The sequence below is a fragment of the Lissotriton helveticus genome, chromosome 7 (genome assembly GCF_964261635.1).
Source record: "Lissotriton helveticus chromosome 7, aLisHel1.1, whole genome shotgun sequence".
Taxonomy (NCBI): Eukaryota; Metazoa; Chordata; class Amphibia; order Caudata; family Salamandridae; genus Lissotriton; species Lissotriton helveticus.
Genome location: NC_136068.1, coordinates 217,412,792 through 217,430,266, shown reverse-complemented (window position 1 = coordinate 217,430,266; position 17,475 = coordinate 217,412,792). Strand labels below are relative to the sequence as shown.

At 44.5% G+C, this 17,475-nt stretch overlaps 1 protein-coding gene across 1 annotated transcript in view; it reads right to left on the bottom strand.

Annotated features, from left to right (window-relative positions):
- The window catches only part of CTCFL (CCCTC-binding factor like), a 270,522-nt gene that overhangs the window by 88,269 nt on the left and 164,778 nt on the right, over positions 1 to 17,475 (bottom strand). Inside the window, exons 7-8 of the mRNA XM_078651972.1 lie at positions 13,125 to 13,245; positions 809 to 958 (exon numbers count right to left, since the gene is read on the bottom strand). Of these exons, the coding sequence (XP_078508098.1) occupies positions 809 to 958; positions 13,125 to 13,245 (271 nt within the window). The remainder of the gene's footprint in view (positions 1 to 808; positions 959 to 13,124; positions 13,246 to 17,475) is intronic.

Below are 17,475 nucleotides of genomic sequence, written 5' to 3'. Positions count from 1 at the left end.
TGCTTTACCCGATTAGTGTGTGAGGAAATGTTACATGCCAAATACTTTGTTTTACCTGTTTTATGAAGGAGTGATGGTGGGACTGAGCTACTAAGGGTCTACAGTTTCTGTGTGAGCGAATGTGACAATGTCTCTGTCAGTGACAAACTACACATCGTTATCATTTTCTCAAAATATAATACCTTACGATGTAGGTTTTTAAGACCAATTTTAAAACCCATGAATTTTATGCAAGTTAGGCCGACCCTACAGTATTTACAGTTTCTAATCTCACCCCACAGTTTCTTTTTCTCTTGTCTGTTATCCCTTGGGGGTTTTAAAGCTGTTAATATGTGGATGTCCATTTTTTTGTTTTTAACTGACTTGTCTTTTATGATTTTATTTTTAAAATCGACTAAAGATTATATGATGATGGTGTGTGTGAGAGAAGCTTGCACTGCTTCCAGTGCTATACCTCCTCAAGTTCAGTAAGTGAACTTTAAAAATCCTCACTATGCATGAGAAAAAAATTATACATATTTCGAAATGTTTTTTCTTTGCTAACTTTGATGTGGACACCAACGGCAAAGTCTTTCATTCAATTATGAACCAAATGTGTTCTTAATGTGTTCACATATATATATATAACATTACTCTAATAGAAATGTGGGGAAACCTTGTTTAGAATTACAGTTCTCTGTCCCAAATAATAGAGATTTGAACTCGGAAGTACTAAGTGAAGGCTGAGAATTATAGCTTGTAAAATTGAATGTTGCTTTCAATAAATTACACAAAAATTGAGCCATGCTGGTTTGTGCCTGATACTTACCTAAGTCGCTTTTCCGCGAAATGACAATGTCGCAATGGGGACAGTGATACTTTGGTACGTTTTGTGTATGTTTTTGTAAAACGTGCATTTTCAAGGTACCGCTCTGTGTGAACTTGGCATGACAAATGTAACATTCATATGGTTTTTCACCTATGGGGGAAAAAACACAGGCAAAATGAGATAAAAATACAGTGAAGTGAATGAAGAAAACAATTAAGGAGAAAGTCACTATTTTACACGTTTACTATACAATGTGTTGAATTTTCCCGAAAAATTCTCTTTATCTCTATATATCATATATTTATAACAACACTGACGACTAAGTTTGGGCTTCTAGAGTCACATTTTTTATCTGCTGTTGTGGGGGATTTTCTTTTTCTGCCACAAAGCAAAAGGGTTTTTTTCCCAGCCAGGCCAGCATTTGTTTCACCACCAACGTGGTTGTACCCAACAGAGGAATACGCACATCAGCCATAAGACCTTCACTGAAAAAAATAGTAGTGCTTGTGGGTGTCAGTTTGCTCAACATTAGTGAATCTAGCAAAGTATGGAGATTATACAGTTTAGGAGTCCTAAAGCTAGGAGTCCTAACTTTACTACTCCTAAACTGAGAAAAATCCTAACTTTAAGACTTTCGGTATTCACAGAAGGCATTTAGTAGTCCAAAAGTTAGGAGTCCTAGCTTTACTACTCCTAAACGGAGAAAAATCCTAACTTTAAGACTTTCGGTATTCACAGAAGGGATTTAGGAGTCCTAAAGTTAGGACTCCTAACTTCTGTGAATACCAAAATGAGTGAGTGCCTTCTGTGAATACCCAAATGGTAGTAAGTTTAGGATTTTGTCTTAAGTTAGTTCTGTGAATTGGGCCCGGAGTTCTAACACTTCTGGGAATCTCCTAATATCACCAGCAAAGGAAACACTCCCTTCAAAAGAGGGTAATATGGTGTCTCAAGAGCTGACTCAGGCAAGGTTTCAAGATCACTGCCATTCTGTAAATTCAGTTAAATGTTGGCATCAATATACTGTGGACGGTGTAAGGTATCTGCTTCCTCAGCCTTAGTCAGAACTATGTGGGGCATCTAAATAGCATCAGAATCAGCATCGGAGCCAAACAGGGCTTCCATTCTAGCAAAACAATGGTGTCAACAAAGTGGAGCTGCTAGGTATTTATCGTCAATTTAGGTCCTAGCTTTGGTAATCATACGATGGTGTGGAGTTTACTTTCACAGACGAAGAATCCAAATCCTGCGGATTCGATATCTACACCGCTGAGCTAGAGTTGGTGGAATGATATCCAGGAAGGGCTTTTGCAGACTTATAGTGCAGAGGGTACATGGGGCAGATTCTGAGCAGGGGCATTGGACACAAGAGGAAGACCTGCCAGTTGAAGCATGACTCGGGGTACTTCACAGCTCAGTGGGGACAGAAGGCACACCAGAGGGAGTGTGAGCAGATTAAATATTTGCAGCCTGACCTCTATGAATGGAGCCACTCTCTGCAGATTAGAGGTGGTCTGGGAAACTTCAGGCAATTTAAAAGGGCTTTGAGGAAAAAGACGAAGCCAGAGGCAGTTCCTGTAAATGCCAACAACGTGATCTATGTCGTGAATGGAAGAGTCAGGAAGCTGAGGAATCTTGTTTGTCTTTCTTATGCTTCTTTTTGGATGTCCTATTCTTCGACTTCTGCTTACCTGACTTGTAGGAACTGGAGTGGTGCCGGTCTGGTTTCTTGAGCTTGGGCAAGTAAAGTTGCACACTGACCATTTTCAGGTGCATCAGGAAGAATTTGTTGCAGTCCTTGGAGGAGTGTTACTGATTTGCAATTGATGCTAATGCACAGATCGCTACTCTTAACGGTTGCTACTGCAATTGTGGGGAACAGGGCTGTCTTCCAGAACTACTCTTCAGGGGGGGGGTCGTCTTTTATTTACAGCTCCTTTCCAACAAAGCTCTTTATGGGTTCTTATCTAGAACCGATCTTTTAGTTAGCTTTTTGGGTTTCTTTATGGAACACATCTCTTGATTGCTAATTTCTAATCTCTTTTATTATTCTTGTAAATTACTAAACTGAAAAAGATATCTGAGATTCTAACCTATGGATAAATAAAGCCTTTAAACTAAACTTTACCTCTCGTCATTGACTCATTATGATCATAAATGTCCATGATTTTTTGATGACTTTATTTCATAGGTGGCTCTAATTCGGAGCACAGTGGAAACGGTCCATCAACCTCTCTGGAGCCTGAAGGATTCCCCATGGTGCTATTTGTAAAGGGGTGTATTTAAAGGTCTGAACCATTGAGGAGAGTCCTTTTGGGCTCTATCAGCACCTTCCACGAGATCTGGTCTGGCAGCTCGGAGTATTAAAAAAGTGCAGAACTGCGCATAGAGGTATGCCTCAGAAGAAACAGACAGGAGGTGAGAAACGCATAGCATAGGAAAAGGAGGGAAGATGATAGAACAAGCATTTGCAATGCAATAGGTCTCGCATTTGCGAGAGTTTAAGCTATTGGCATTGTAAATGTCAATGTTTTTTATTTAGGTTTTAAAAAACACATAAATAAAAGGCATTGTCATTTACAATGGCAGTAGAAATGAATTCTCGCGAACGTGAGACCTATTGCATTGCAAATGCTTGTAAAAGCGCTCCATGCAGCGCTTGCACTTTAATGGCAGCCGCACCAATTTGTTTAGACGAGCCACAGAGAAAGTGATGTGCAAAGACACCAGGACACTGTGCTCTCGATAGCGGACTCTGCGGTTTGCAGGAGAAGGTGGTGGAAAGAGATACATGAGAAGCTGAAAGCTATACAGGATAGAGGGAATCAAGGATAAGGAAGTGATTTGTAGGAGAGATCGGTGCATGCAAGGGAATGGAGAGAAAGAGCGACTGGCCCACGGAAGGAATATGCTACTTACCAGTATGCATCTGTTCTTGGCATGTAGGGCTGCTGATATTCATATCTGTGCATAGATCGCCGCCTAGTGTTGGGTCCGGATGATTGCACATTGTTGTCCTGGAAGAGTCTTCGAAGTATCACGCGATAGGTGGCTCCTCCCTTGGACTACAGTGCGCATGGGCATCCTCTCCATCCTCAGATTGTTTTTCGCCATTGTGGCAGAGATGGAGTATAGTACAGTAAGAGATGTCCATGCAAAGAGTGAGTGCTGCAGCTGCGACAGGTACCGGGGAGGCGGGTGGGCGATATGAATATCAGCAGCCCTACATGCCAAGAACAGATGCATACTGGTAAGTAGCATATTCCGTTCGAGGCATGTGGGCTGCTGAATTCATATCTGTGCATAGAATGTATAGCAGTATCTCCCCTAGCGGTGGCCGCCTGTGCCAGCTGCAGCAGTCTGAAAAAGAGTTTTGAGAACCGCCTGTCCTACAGCAGCTTGCTGTTTGGAATGTACATCTACGCAATAGTGTTTGGTAAATGTATGTATGGTTGACCATGTGGCTGCTCTACAAATTTCGTGTAAAGGAATATTTCCTAGGAAAGCCATGGATGCCCCTAGTTTGCGTGTAGAATGCACCCTAGGGGGAACTGTTAAGGTGCGTTTTGCTTTTAAATAACATAATTGAATGCACTTAACGATCCATCTTGCTATACCTGATTTTGAGATAGGGTTGCCTTTGTGTTGTGGTGAGAAAGCAACAAACAACTGTTTTGTTTTTCGAAATGCCTTTGTTCTATCTATATAGTATAGCAGAGCTCTCTTGACATCTAGAGTATGCTAGGCCCTTTCAGCTACTGTCTGTGGGTTTTGAAAGAACACTGGCAGTTCTATTGTTTGATTTATATGAAAATGGGATATCACTTTTGGCATGAATTTAGGGTTTGTTCTGAGAACTACTCTATTCGCATGTACTTGAATGAATGGCTCTTGAATAGTTAGGGCTTGTAGCTCGCTAACTTTTCGAAGTGAAGTAATGGCATTTAGGAAAGCCACCTTCCAAGTAAGAAATTGTAGTTCGCATGAGTGTAGTGGTTCAAAAGTTGTCCCATAAGTCTGGTTAAAACGACGTTTAGATTCCAGACAGGTGAAGGTGGGTGTTTTGGTGGAATTACTCGTTTGAGTCCTTCCATGAATGCCTTTATTGCTGACACTCTAAACAGTGAAAGGTGTTGTCTGTTTTGGAGGTATGCTGCCAACGCAGCCAGATGTATCCTGATGGATGAATAGGCTAAATTGCAACATTGTAGGTGCAGGAGATAGAAAATGATGTTTTGTGTAGAAGCATCTAATAGGTTTATGTTGTTGTTTCTGCAGTAAATGACGAAACGTTTCCACTTTGCTGCATAACATGCCCTGGTAGTGGGTCTTCTTGCCTCTTTGATAATATTCATGCAGTCTGGAGGCAAGTTGAGGTATCGAAATTCTAGGATTTCAGGAGCTAGATCGCCAGTTTCAGCTGTTGCGGATCTGGGTGTTGGATTTCGCCACGGTTCTGAGTTAGAAGACTGGGTGTGAGTCGCAGTCTCTGATGAGGCACCACTGACAGTTCTAGGAACGTTGTGTACCATGGTTGACTTGCCCACGTGGGAGCAACTAGGATTAGCGTCAGGGAATGTTGGCGCAGTTTGCGTGCCACCAGCGGGATTAACGGCGCTGGGGGAAAAGCGTACGCAAATTTCCCAGACCAGTTCATCCATATCGCATTGCCCTGCGACTGCGGATGTGGGAACCTGGTGGCAAAGTACTGGCATTTTGCGTTTTCGCTTGTGGCAAACAGATCTATTTCCGGTTGTCCCCACTTCCGGAAGAATGGTTGGAGCACAGTGGGGTGTATCTCCCACTCGTGCATTTGTTGACAGTGTCTGCTGAGCAGGTCGGCTATTTGATTGTCCTTGCCTGGGAGGTGTTCTGCCATGAGAAACATGTTCCTCTGAATGGCCCATTTCCACACTCTTTGAGCCAGGTGCAACAGCTGTGGGGAGTGTGTCCCTCCCTGCTTTTGAATGTAATACATAGCCGTCATGTTGTCCGTCCGGATCAACACGGTTTTGTTGCATAATTGTTTCTTGAACGCTTTTAGGGCTAGGAAGATCGCCATCAACTCTAGAAGATTGATGTGCATCTTTTTCTGTTGTATAGTCCATAGTCCCTGGACTGTGTAATGCAGGACATGGGCTCCCCAGCCTAGCAGGGATGCGTCCGCAGTCATCACTATTTGTGGGACAGGCTCTTGGAACAGTCGTCCTTTGCAAAGGTTTTGTGGATTCCACCAATGCAGAGAGTTGTATGCACGACTGGTCACCAACACTAGGTCTTTTAATTGTCCTTGAGCCTGGTTCCACTGCCTTGCTAGGCACTCCTGTAGCGGCCGCATGTGTAGTCTGGCATGAGGGACTATAAATATGCACGAGGCCATCATGCCTATTAGTTGCATAAACACTCGAGCTGGCAATGAGTGTTGTGGTCTGAACTTTCGGATCAACATCTGCATACTGTTGATCCGTGCTGCGTTAGGGTATGCCTTCGCCACTAGTGTATCTATTGTCGCTCCCAGGTACTGTTGGACGTGGGAGGGTTGCAGGTGCGATTTTGGGTAGTTTAGCGAGAAGCCTAGACTGTGCAGGAGATGAATGGTTTTTGACATGTGGCTGGCACATTGCTGGGCCGATGGCGCGTGTATTAGCCAATCGTCCAGATATGGGTACACATGAATGTGTTGTCTTCTGAGATGTGCTGCCACTGTTGCTAGGCATTTGGTGAACACCCATGGAGCTGTTGTGACACCGAAGGGTAGGACTTTGAACTGGTAGTGTTGTCCTTGAATAGTAAACCTCAGATACTTTCTGTGAGCAGGGTGTATTGGTATATGAAAGTATGCGCCTTTGCGGTCTAGGGTTGCTAGGAAGTCTCCCTGAAGCAGCAATGGCAAGACTTGTTGCAGAGTGAGCATGTGGAAATGCACTGATAAAATGTACAGGTTGAGGGGCCTGAGGTCCAATATTGGTCTGAGCGAACCGTCCTTTTTGGGAATGAGGAAGTATAGTGAGTATACTCCTGTCCCTTGATGTTGAAGTGGGACTGGTTCTATGGCCCCCTTTTGCAGCATACTGATGACCTCTTGCTGCAGTAATGTTATATGTTCCTGTGACATTGGACGGTGTATGGGTGGAATGTTGGGTGGTGTTGATGTGAGTTCTAGGCAATAGCCATGTTGGATAATTTGCTGATCCCATTTGTCCGTAGTGATGTTTAACCATTGTGTTAGGAATTGTTGTAGTCTTCCCCCGACCGGTGTTATATGGTCTGGGGGTAGTGCCAAGAAGTCACTGTTTGGTGTTAGTGGAGGATCTATTGGCATTGCCTCCACGACCTCTGCCCTTGTTATTATTACCTCTGTATCCACCTCTGTTTGTGTTTTTATTGTAGGTGGATTGCGTATTAGTTTTGTATGTGGAGGATTGCTGCGATGTGTTACCTCGCGCTTCTCCCCTATAGGTGGAGCGACGAAAGGAGCTTCTGTGCTGCTGGGACTGAAGAGCCCCCATGGACTTTGCAGTCTCAGTGTCCTTTTTCATTTTGTCCAGAATTGAGTCAACTCCTGGACCAAACAGAAAATCTGGATTTATAGGCTGGTTAAGGATTGTAGCCTGTACTTCATTTTTAAATCCAGATATTCGCAGCCATGCATGCCTCCTAAGTAGTACGCTTGTGTTAATAGATCTGGCAGCTGTAGCTGCTGCGTCTAGAGCACATTTAATGGAGGCGTTGGTGATGAGCTTTCCCTCCTGTATGAGTTCAACTGCCTGGTCTTTGTACGGCTCAGGTAAGTGTTGGAGAAGTCCCTCTAAAGAATCATAGTGTGCCCTGTCATATCTGGCCAGCAAGGCCTGAATTATTGGCTATTCTCCATGAGTTTGCTGCTTGAGCTGCTACTCTCTTGCCTGATGCTCCTAAAATCTTGGACTCCTTGTCAGGAGGAGCAGCCTCTCCAGTAGTTTGTGAATTTGCACGCTTTCGTGCGTTGGATACCACTAAAGAATCTAGAGGTAGTTGCCCTTTGATGTAAGTAGGGTCTACTGGTGCCGCCCTATACGTTTTTTCTATCCTTGGAGTGATGACACGTGCCCTAGCAGTGTCCTTGAAAATGTCAGTTGCGTGCTTTAGGACGCCCTTTAACATGGGGAGCGTTTTGACACTTTTTTCTGATGTAGCCAAGGTATCGAATAGAAAATCTTCTTCTATAGCATCTGAGTACATGTCTACGTTATGGTAGCTTGCTGATCTATCTATTAAAGAGTTAAAAGCCACGGTGTCTTCTGTGGGTGATGGTTTAACTGGGTATAGAGTAGGGTCTGTAATGGGTAGAGTCCCTGAATTGGGGTCTATATATGGATTTTGTGGATATCCAAAACCCACGTCTGCATCCTGATCTTCATCTGGGTTATGGTCAGAGCGTGCAGGTGAGTATGGGGCATATGGAGTAGTAGGCATAGCTGGAGATATAGGCAGGAAAAGAATAGGAGAGGTAGCACAGTCCCTTTTCTTTTTGAGAGGAATTCTAGAAAAGTCTTCAGCAGGAACTGGTCTTTTCTTTTTGGTATAAACAGTCACTTTCCCAGTAGTTGGGTCAATATATAGTTTGGACTGATCCTCTGTGGAGGGGTCTGGATGGATGAGCTCCTCTTCCACAGTGTTGTGCCTTGGCGTCTATGTCTTTGGTTTGACCTTTTTTGGTTCGATGCCTTTGGCTGGTTGGACCGGTTTTGGTGCCTGTATCGGTTTTTGAGGGTTTCCGACAGGTTTTGTCGGTCCGACGTCTTTTCCGGGTTTCACCACTTGTTTCGAACCGATTGTTTTTGTCGGTTCGGTAACTTCTTTCGGCTTTAGTGGTGTCCTCGGAGCCTGCGGCTTTGGCTCGATGCCCTTCTTCGGATCGATGTGCTTCGGCTCGACGGTTTTGGTCTGGTGAACCTTAGGTTTCGGTTTCGGTTCGACGACCGCCTTGGGCGTAGCCCTTTTGTCTTCGGTGCCAGGCTTTTTCCCTTTTTCAACGGTCGAAGTCGATTTGGTCGATTCGACGGTTTTTGGCTTCGAAGGTTTTTCTGGTATGGTGGCCTTCGGCTCGGCGCCCTTTGGTTTTGTGACCTTCGGTTCAACGACGTTCGGTCTGAAGACGGTCGTGTCGATGACTTTCGGTTTCGATTGAACCGGCCTTGGAGTACGTGTCTCAGAAGGCTCTTTTTGTATGTTATTAGCCGGGCGGTATTGCGGGGCTATAGAACCAGTTTTTTGATCTTGGCTAAGGACTGATGGCGATGCCTCGACCTGAGTCTCTGATATAGGTGTAGTGTCTATATGGGGTGGTGTACTCACGGTTCGCCCCTCGTTGTCATCGGAGTCGTCTTTGACAGCTACGATGTCTTGATCATAGTCTTCGATATCGACGATTTCTTCTTCTTCGTCGAGATAATATTCAGAGTCGTTCTCGGAGTATTGATCGTCTTGATCCGAGTCTTTGGCGTGGACTAGTTCTTCCTCATCGTCGAAGATATTCTCGGGCTCCGGTGCCGATGTCTGCATTTCTTGCGTCGCCGCCCGCCGTATTGTCTTTTAGGATCGGAACTGGGCACAGGCTAGACAATTATCTTCATTATGATCTGGAGATAAACATTTGTTGCACACTGGATGCTTATCTGTGTGCGGGAACTTTGAGTTGCACTGCGGGCAGTATTTGAATGAACTTCGTTCCATCGACCGTCGGTCCACGTGGCGTCGAGAAGGCCTAACGGCCCGATTCGACAACCGGAGTGCAACAAAGTTGAAGAAAGTCTTTCGGTACCGATCGCAAACAATACCGACGAAAGCGAAGGCCTTTAGGCCTTTTAGAAAAGTTTTCTTCGATTCCGAACTTGGAGTGTTGGAAGGTACATCCGAACCCAATGGCGGAAAAAAACAATCTGAGAATGGAGAGGATGCCCATGCGCACTGTAGTCCAAGGGAGGAGCCACCTATCTCGTGATACTTCGAAGACTTTTCCCGGACAACAATGTGCAATCATCCGGACCCAACACTAGGCGGCGATCTATGCACAGATATGAATTCAGCAGCCGACATGCCTCAAACAGGTATGTTATACCAAACAATTGAGCACAGAAGCAAGATGTATTGACTCTGGAGGGTGGGGGGCAAACGACAAGACGTCCTCTGTCTGTCCGCTGCAGGGGCTGATAGACAACCCGGGGGTGCCGCTGCCTGCAGCTCGCGCTCTGACGAACTTTAATGAGAGTTTGAAACTCTGAGTAAAGTTGGGAGCGGTCCAGTGGCACGTGGGCTCCGGGGGCGTAATCTGGCTTGGAAAGGGTTAACCTCCCTCCATGGCAACTTTAGTCTAGATTCCCTTGAATTGGCGGCAGTGACAGATAAGAGGAAGCGGCGACTGAAGATTAGATCATGTGGCGGGCACGCGCAGCGGTGACAGAGGGCGATGGGGGCAGTGAGCTGACTCCGCCGACAGAGCCGTGTCTGTCACTCTCTGCCCATTGCGTGCCACCCTTCTGCCACCCAGCTCCTGCTAGTCTCCTGCCCCGCACCAGTCCCTCCCCCTCCACCCTTTACCCATCTCCGGCCACCACACTCATCCCTTGCCACCACGAGTCCACCTCCTGCCATGACCAATCCGACTCCTCCTTTCAGTAATTTGCTGCAAATCAGCGGCGGCAGTGGGGATGATTATGCAATAGACATTTACCAGCACGGCGTAGAGCGCACAACGGAAGGTGTTCACATAAGCACGGCCATTGCCTGTCAGCAGGTAAGAGGCCAGCCTCCTCTTCTCTGACCCCGCCCATCAGACCCGCCTTTTCCGGTTAGGCCTCTCCCCCCGGGCCTGAAAATGGAAATTCGGGAGAAGTGTTGACGCGGGGCTCCCATGCCTCAGGGAGAGCCCCGCGTGTGCCAGGTGATGCGGCGGAGTGACGGAGCCTGAAGCAGCGCTGCGACAAAAGAGCCCGGTGAGAGGGGTGGGGTATGTGTGTGCGTCTGTGGCTGTGTGCGTGTGTGGCTGTGTGTGTGTGTCTGTGGCTGTGCCTGCGATTGTGTGCCTGTGTGTGTGTGTGTGTGTGTGTGTGTGCACGTGTGCCTGCGTGTGTGTGTATGCGTGTGTGTGTGCGGGCGTGTGTGTGCCTGAGTGTGTGTGCATGCGTGCATGTGTGTGTGTGCGCGTGTGTGTGCGCGTGTTTGTCTGTGTGTATGTGTTATCCACTTCCTGGCAATGTAGGACAGGAGATGTGCACGGCGTGTGGGTGAACGTGTGCGCTCACATGGGGGAATAGCCTGCGTGTGCCCATCCCCTGTCTCACATTCCCAGGAAGTGGATGACAAAAGATGCTTCGCTGGACAGCAGCGCTTCGCGCTGCTTACACCAGCTCAACCTAAAAAAATGCAGAAGATGCCTTGGGGCTGGTGGGGATATAGGGGAGAGATTGAGTCAGAGAAGGAAGAAAGAGAAAGAAAGGGAGGTGAGAGGGCTCAGGGAAGGGAAAAAACCGAGGAAGGACACATGAGACCAGAAGCAAGAGAAATGAGAAAAACTCAGGAGAGAGTATGAATGAAGAGAGACAGGAGGGGTAGATGTAATGTAATGTATGTGTAATGTACATTGCTTTTGTATAGCGCATAAATCACCCGTAGGTTTCAGAGCGCTTGCAATGACACCAACACCAGACAGAGATAGAGAGACAGAGAAATGAGGAAAGATAGCTAGAACAGCCAGGTCTTCAGATTTTTTCGGAAACTGAGGTAATTGGATTGGACCCTGATTGATAGGGTCAAAGAGTTACAGAAGTGAGATGAGATGGAATATGAGTGGCAACGTGGCGTGGAGAGTCACGCACAAAAATTTGGAAAGACAAGAGTGAGGAGACACATAAGGCAGGCAGGAAGAGAAAAACAGTAGATGCGAGACAGAGCAGGATAAAACAGACACGAGAGAGGAAGAATAGGAGACTGGTGAGACAGGACACTGGGACACAGCAGGAACAAGGGGAGACAAGTGAGGAGAGAGCAGTATCAAGGCTTGAGGTACAGCAGGGGTAATGCAGAGGCAGTGATGTGGATATAGGAGGAGAGAGAGATGGAGGAGAAGATAAACAAGGCAGGGTAGAGGAAAGCATACAGCGGGAAAGAGACATCACAAGAAAGAAAGGCTTACAGACACAATGGAAGATAGAGAGAGAGATAAAAGAGGGAGATAGTGAGAGAAACAATAGAGGGGAAAGGCAAAGTCATTTAGACAAGTTATAGTGACAAAAAGAGAGAGAGATAGAAAGATAGAGAAAGAGAGATAGAGAGAGAGAAGGAGAGAGAGACAAGAGTGTACAATTTCATGGGCAATTATGCATAACATAAAAATGGTGGTTATATACTTTCTGGTACATTATATTAGGTGTATTGTTCACAAAATAATATCATGGGTATATTTAATTTAATACAACACACTGTGCATGTATCTCGTAGCAACATAGCTTGTATATGTTACAGTAAAAGGAGTGAAGCATCTTTAAATGACTAGCGTATTCTCTAGCATTATGGGATCTATTCTGTTGTCTTTATGTTTTACTTCACTAACGCAATTCAGTTTCATTATGGCATACAGGAGAGGGCACCAGTGTGGTCCCAGATAAAGGCTGGCATAGATGGCATAGATGTTGTGAGTACAATTTTTCTGGGTACACTTGAAAGAAACCTGAATTTAGAATACAGTATTGCTAAAATGTATGAGTAGGAACCCAGAGGGCTACAATTGCCACAGTGCAATGTGCTAAACAATATGGATAGGGGCCAATGATGCTCAGCCCCCCAACAAGCATCTACCTGAGAAACATTATCAGCATTGTAATATAAATAGGGCACAATCACTTGCATTTATCATCAACAAACAGCCCCAGCCCTGGGTCAGACTCATCACTGCATGGGTTACCTAAATTGGAGAAGTGTGGCTCAATGGTTAGAGCGGCAGACCCTGATGCAGAGGTCTAGCCCGGGACCAAGGTTCAATTCCCCGCCTTGGCGGGTCTTGAGCTCAAAAATTCCACGGACCTGATAATTCTCGCCTCTGTGCCTATTCCAATCATGGAGTCCCACTCTGCAATTCTGGGCAATAGCTTGCTTAATCTCCACAACGGCCCCCACAACGCTAAGGATGCCTGGCCTCCACCTTGGGGGTGCCCAGGAGTGGACACCTCACAGGGAAAGCCAGGATGGGTTCCACAGCGGTATTCGTACAAGCGCCTTGAGACCCTTGCGGGTGAGTAGTGCGCTATACAAGTATCAATTTACATTTTATTTTATTTACCTGAATGAGTTCTCATGTGCCTTTTTAGCTTGTATGTGTCTCTACTGGCGTAGCTGCAGAGACAGCACGGGAATGGACGCTCCCCGGTATGTGAACGGACATGGCGCTTCATTTTACTGACCTACAATGGTGCGCAGAAAGAAAAAGAGACAAATTAGTCCAGACCCCATCATCGCAGAAAACTAGGTACAAGAATCACAGATCTCAAGTACCTCTTGGGATTGCTGAGTGTCTAGGATTGTGAGGTGAACACATGCCAAAGACAAGTTGCAGTACTACTGCAACCTCATGCAACAGACTACTGAGATATTCTTGAAGCTATCATGGTTTACTTCAAGTGAACTAACTGTACTAAATAAAATTGCTCAAACATTACTCAACAAAACACTAAAATATGAAGACGGTTTGCGGTAAAAGTTTTCTTCCAGCTGTGGGGGGTTTTCTCTCAAGTATTCTTAAGAGAGTGACATGCAATTTCCTTATTATCAGCCCCTTTATGAGTTCCTCTTTGCATTCCCCCAGCTTAGTATGCAGTTAATGAACAACTTGTTGCCCAATTAAAGACTTGCATGTCTTGCCAGAAAGCTCATTCAATCACAAGATTTCATTGATGTAAGTATCAGAAAGTATAATTACAAAATCCTAAGCACCATCTTTAAGGTTTCTCCTCTTGACAAATTTAACTAAAAGTCTACCAATTGGTAACCCCAAGACTTATTGTTTTCATTTGAAGTGAGTGGCAGAAGCACCAGGTAAGCAGAGGAAACAAAAGATCACTGAAACAGATTGTATCAATTTAAAGCAAAACTCACACTAAATAGCCATACAAAGTATATAACCCATTCACAGAAAAGCAACCAAATCACTGGACTCACTTTTTCTGAAATGTACACTGGTGTCCTGACTAAGAATAGAAATATGTAGGGGCGTGGCCAAGATGGCGACAGAGTCAGATGCTCCTTGACCGAGGTCCACACCGGACCATTGCGATCCTGCTAAATCCTTGCCACTGCTGATGTCACCGAGCAGGCCAGGGATATTCAGTCTAGGAAGTTTGCCAGAAGCCCTGAAGAAGTCGTGGAGTACTTCCCAGATGAAACATGTGCTGGCTGGGCAACCGTTCAGGATTACAGAAGATATTACAATAACAACCACACTGTTCGGATGTTATTTAATTGATACATGTTTTCCTGATTTCTACAAAAATGATACACTTTATCGAAATAAGTATTGAACCGTTGTAACGTGTGCACAGGCTTGCAGCAATTATATCCTTCTTCTTCCAGTCATCGGAGGATGCTTTGACTGTGTTGAAAGAGCATCCCAGGCTATCGGGTGTGGAGAGCGTGTGCCTGGCTCGCGTCCCTACATGGAGGAGGGTGCCTGGCCGAAGGTCAGTAGATGGCCCTGACGGAGAGGCCAGAGCCAGCCATGGAGGGGAAGTAGTACACTGTGACATGGGACACGACCTTAAGGATAAGCAGAGGTCTCCTCAGATTGGCTCTATTAGTGTTTACAGACTTTGTGGGACTGAGTTAGTGGAAGGGGTGGTGAGCTACAGACCTCTTAGTCTTCCCTGTAGAGTAGTGCTAGTTGAGTTACAGGGGCACGCTCTTGAAGCGGTCCAGTGAAGATTACTGGGAATGGGCGGGTACACCACTCTGGCCCACACAGGCTATACCTTGGGATCCCGTGCTATGGCCATACTGGTTAGGAAGAACCCTCCCTTCCAGATGGTTAAAAGGTGAATGGACCCTTTTGGAAGAAATGTGGGGGTGCAGGGGCTCTGGGGACGGACGTATGTTACTCTACTCCTTGCCGCCCCAGCTACAGGCCCCCACGATGAGAAAACTCTCTGAAATTCTGTTGGAGACAAACCCAAAGTCCACATTCTGGGAGGGGACTTTAAAGATGTTATGGCAGTAGAGTTGAATCGGACCGGGATACCAGGAATGCCCATTCCAACTACTCCGCTTTCACACTTTGTCAATACCTTTGGCCTCTCGGACCGGTGGAGACAGGCGCACCCCACTGAGCGGCAATACTAGTACTTTTCCAGGGCCCTTAGGGCGTTTTAGTGGTTAGACTACATTTTTGCTCCCGCTTGGGAGGTGGGGGCCAGACATCAGGCAGAATACTTGGACCGGGGACCCTCTGACCAGTCCCCCGTACTGGTGAAACCGGGTAGAAGGTGTCCTGTAGGAGGCATAGGCTGGAGTCTCAATGAGTGGGATTTGCTGGACCGAGAGGTGGCCCCTAGGGTACCAGTGGACTCTGAGCTCTACTTTAAAGAGAATGAAGGCTCAGTTATGTCCACATTGGTACTCTGGGAAGCTTATAAGACCATCCTCTGGGACAGTGCAGAGAACCTGATTATCAAAAAGAGGAGGAGGGTGGTGGGAATCTTGGAGCAGCTTGAGACAAAACTTTTGGAACTGGAAGGGGACCCGGATCTGGAGACAGATTCCACAGGGTGTAGGCAGTTGGAGGATTTGAATGATGAGTATCATAAACTGACACGTAATTGCTCCTCCATCGCTAGACTGAAGCATAAGACGTTACATGCCTAGGTTTTTTATGACGCTGTTGAGAGATCTCTGTTTTGTGCTCAACTTGGGGGCGGGTGGGAAGAGCATGCCAGGAGGAGATTGAGAGGGTGAGAGGGCTGGGATCTTTTTGAGATCTCCAAGGAAGGCAATCTGCTAGAGGGAGGGAACTTAATGCCATTCTCCTCATTGCAGCGCAAGTATGTGATGAAAGCTAATCAATTTTTGAAATACACACAGGTACGGCATGCCTGGCAGGCCGAGGGGCTACCTGGGGAGGGCATGCCAGAATTCGCCCTGCTGGAAGGGCGGCTGCTAACAGAGGCTGTTGGAGAAGGGTGCGGTCTCCCCAATTTATAAATAAACCCCTCAATAACAATATGCCTAACACTCCACAAAGACTGCTAGCAAAATGGGTGGAAGACGCAGGAGACCTGGAAGATATAGACCGAGAGGCGGCCCTGATGCACACAAGGGAGGTAGCAGAAAATTCAAGACTACGTTAAATACAATTTAAAGTCCTTCGTGGGCTGTTTTACAATAGGCGGAACTTTTTTGCAATGGAGAAGGCACAAGACCCCCCTGTTTGAGGTGTCACGGAAGAGAGGGTTCCTTTTTCACACTATTTGGTGATGCCCATTGATTTAGGAGTAAACAGACATAATATCGACTACAAAATATCGAATGGACATAATATCGAGTACAAAATATAGGCTGGACAAAATATCGAATGGACAGAATATAGTCATCAAATATATCGTTTTGAAGGTAAGTAATGTAATATCGAATGTTAAAAATATATAAAGTAAAAATATCGAAGTATATAATATAGGTTATTAAAATTATCGAATTTTTAATAATATCGAATTTTTTATAGTGTTTGTTATGTTATTATATGTGTGAAAAGTGTGTATTTATGTTATAATTAATTTTAATTAATGAATTTAGTTTATTTATTTTTTGCGTAATTGAATTTCGTAGCGGGTTGTGGGTTTATAGGGGAATAGGATGGGAAGTAATTTAATTATAATTAATTAAATATGTAAATTTATATATTGGTATTCATTTTTAATTAATTGCTAATTAATTTATATTTGTTAATTAATTACATTTTAATTGGCAATTAATTTTAATTAATTGATTAATTGCTAATTATGTTAATTTTACTAATTTATTTTCTGTAGCGGGTTGTGGATTTATAGGGGAATTGGGTGGGAAGTAATTTATTTATAATTAATTAAATATGTAAAAATATTTATTGTTATTTTTTTAGAATTAATTGTTAATTAGTTTTTTATGGGTAATTAATTACATTTTAATTGCCAATTCATTTTATTTAATTGATTAATTGATAATTATGTTAATTTTACTAATTTTTTTGCTGTAGTGGGTTGTGAGTTTATAGGGGAATAGGGTGGGAAGTAATTTATTCATAATTAATTAAATAATTCAATTTATTTAATGGTATTTAATTTGAATTAATTGTTAATTAATTTTTAATTGTTAATTAATTAATTGTTAATTTGTAATTAATTTGAATAGGTAACTAATAGTAAAAATTAATTGTAATTTGTAATTGTAATTGATTAATTATTATATTATATTAAATTGGTAATTACTTTTAATTAATTTTTTATAGATATTAATTTATATATTTTTAAATAATATGAGAAGTATTTACTTTCCCTACTGTTGCACTCTCTGGAGTGGGAATAGTAATTTTAACCCCTACGCTATCCAATGCTTTCCCTACTGTTGCACTCTGTGGAGTGGGAATACTAATTTTAACCCCTACGCTATCCAAC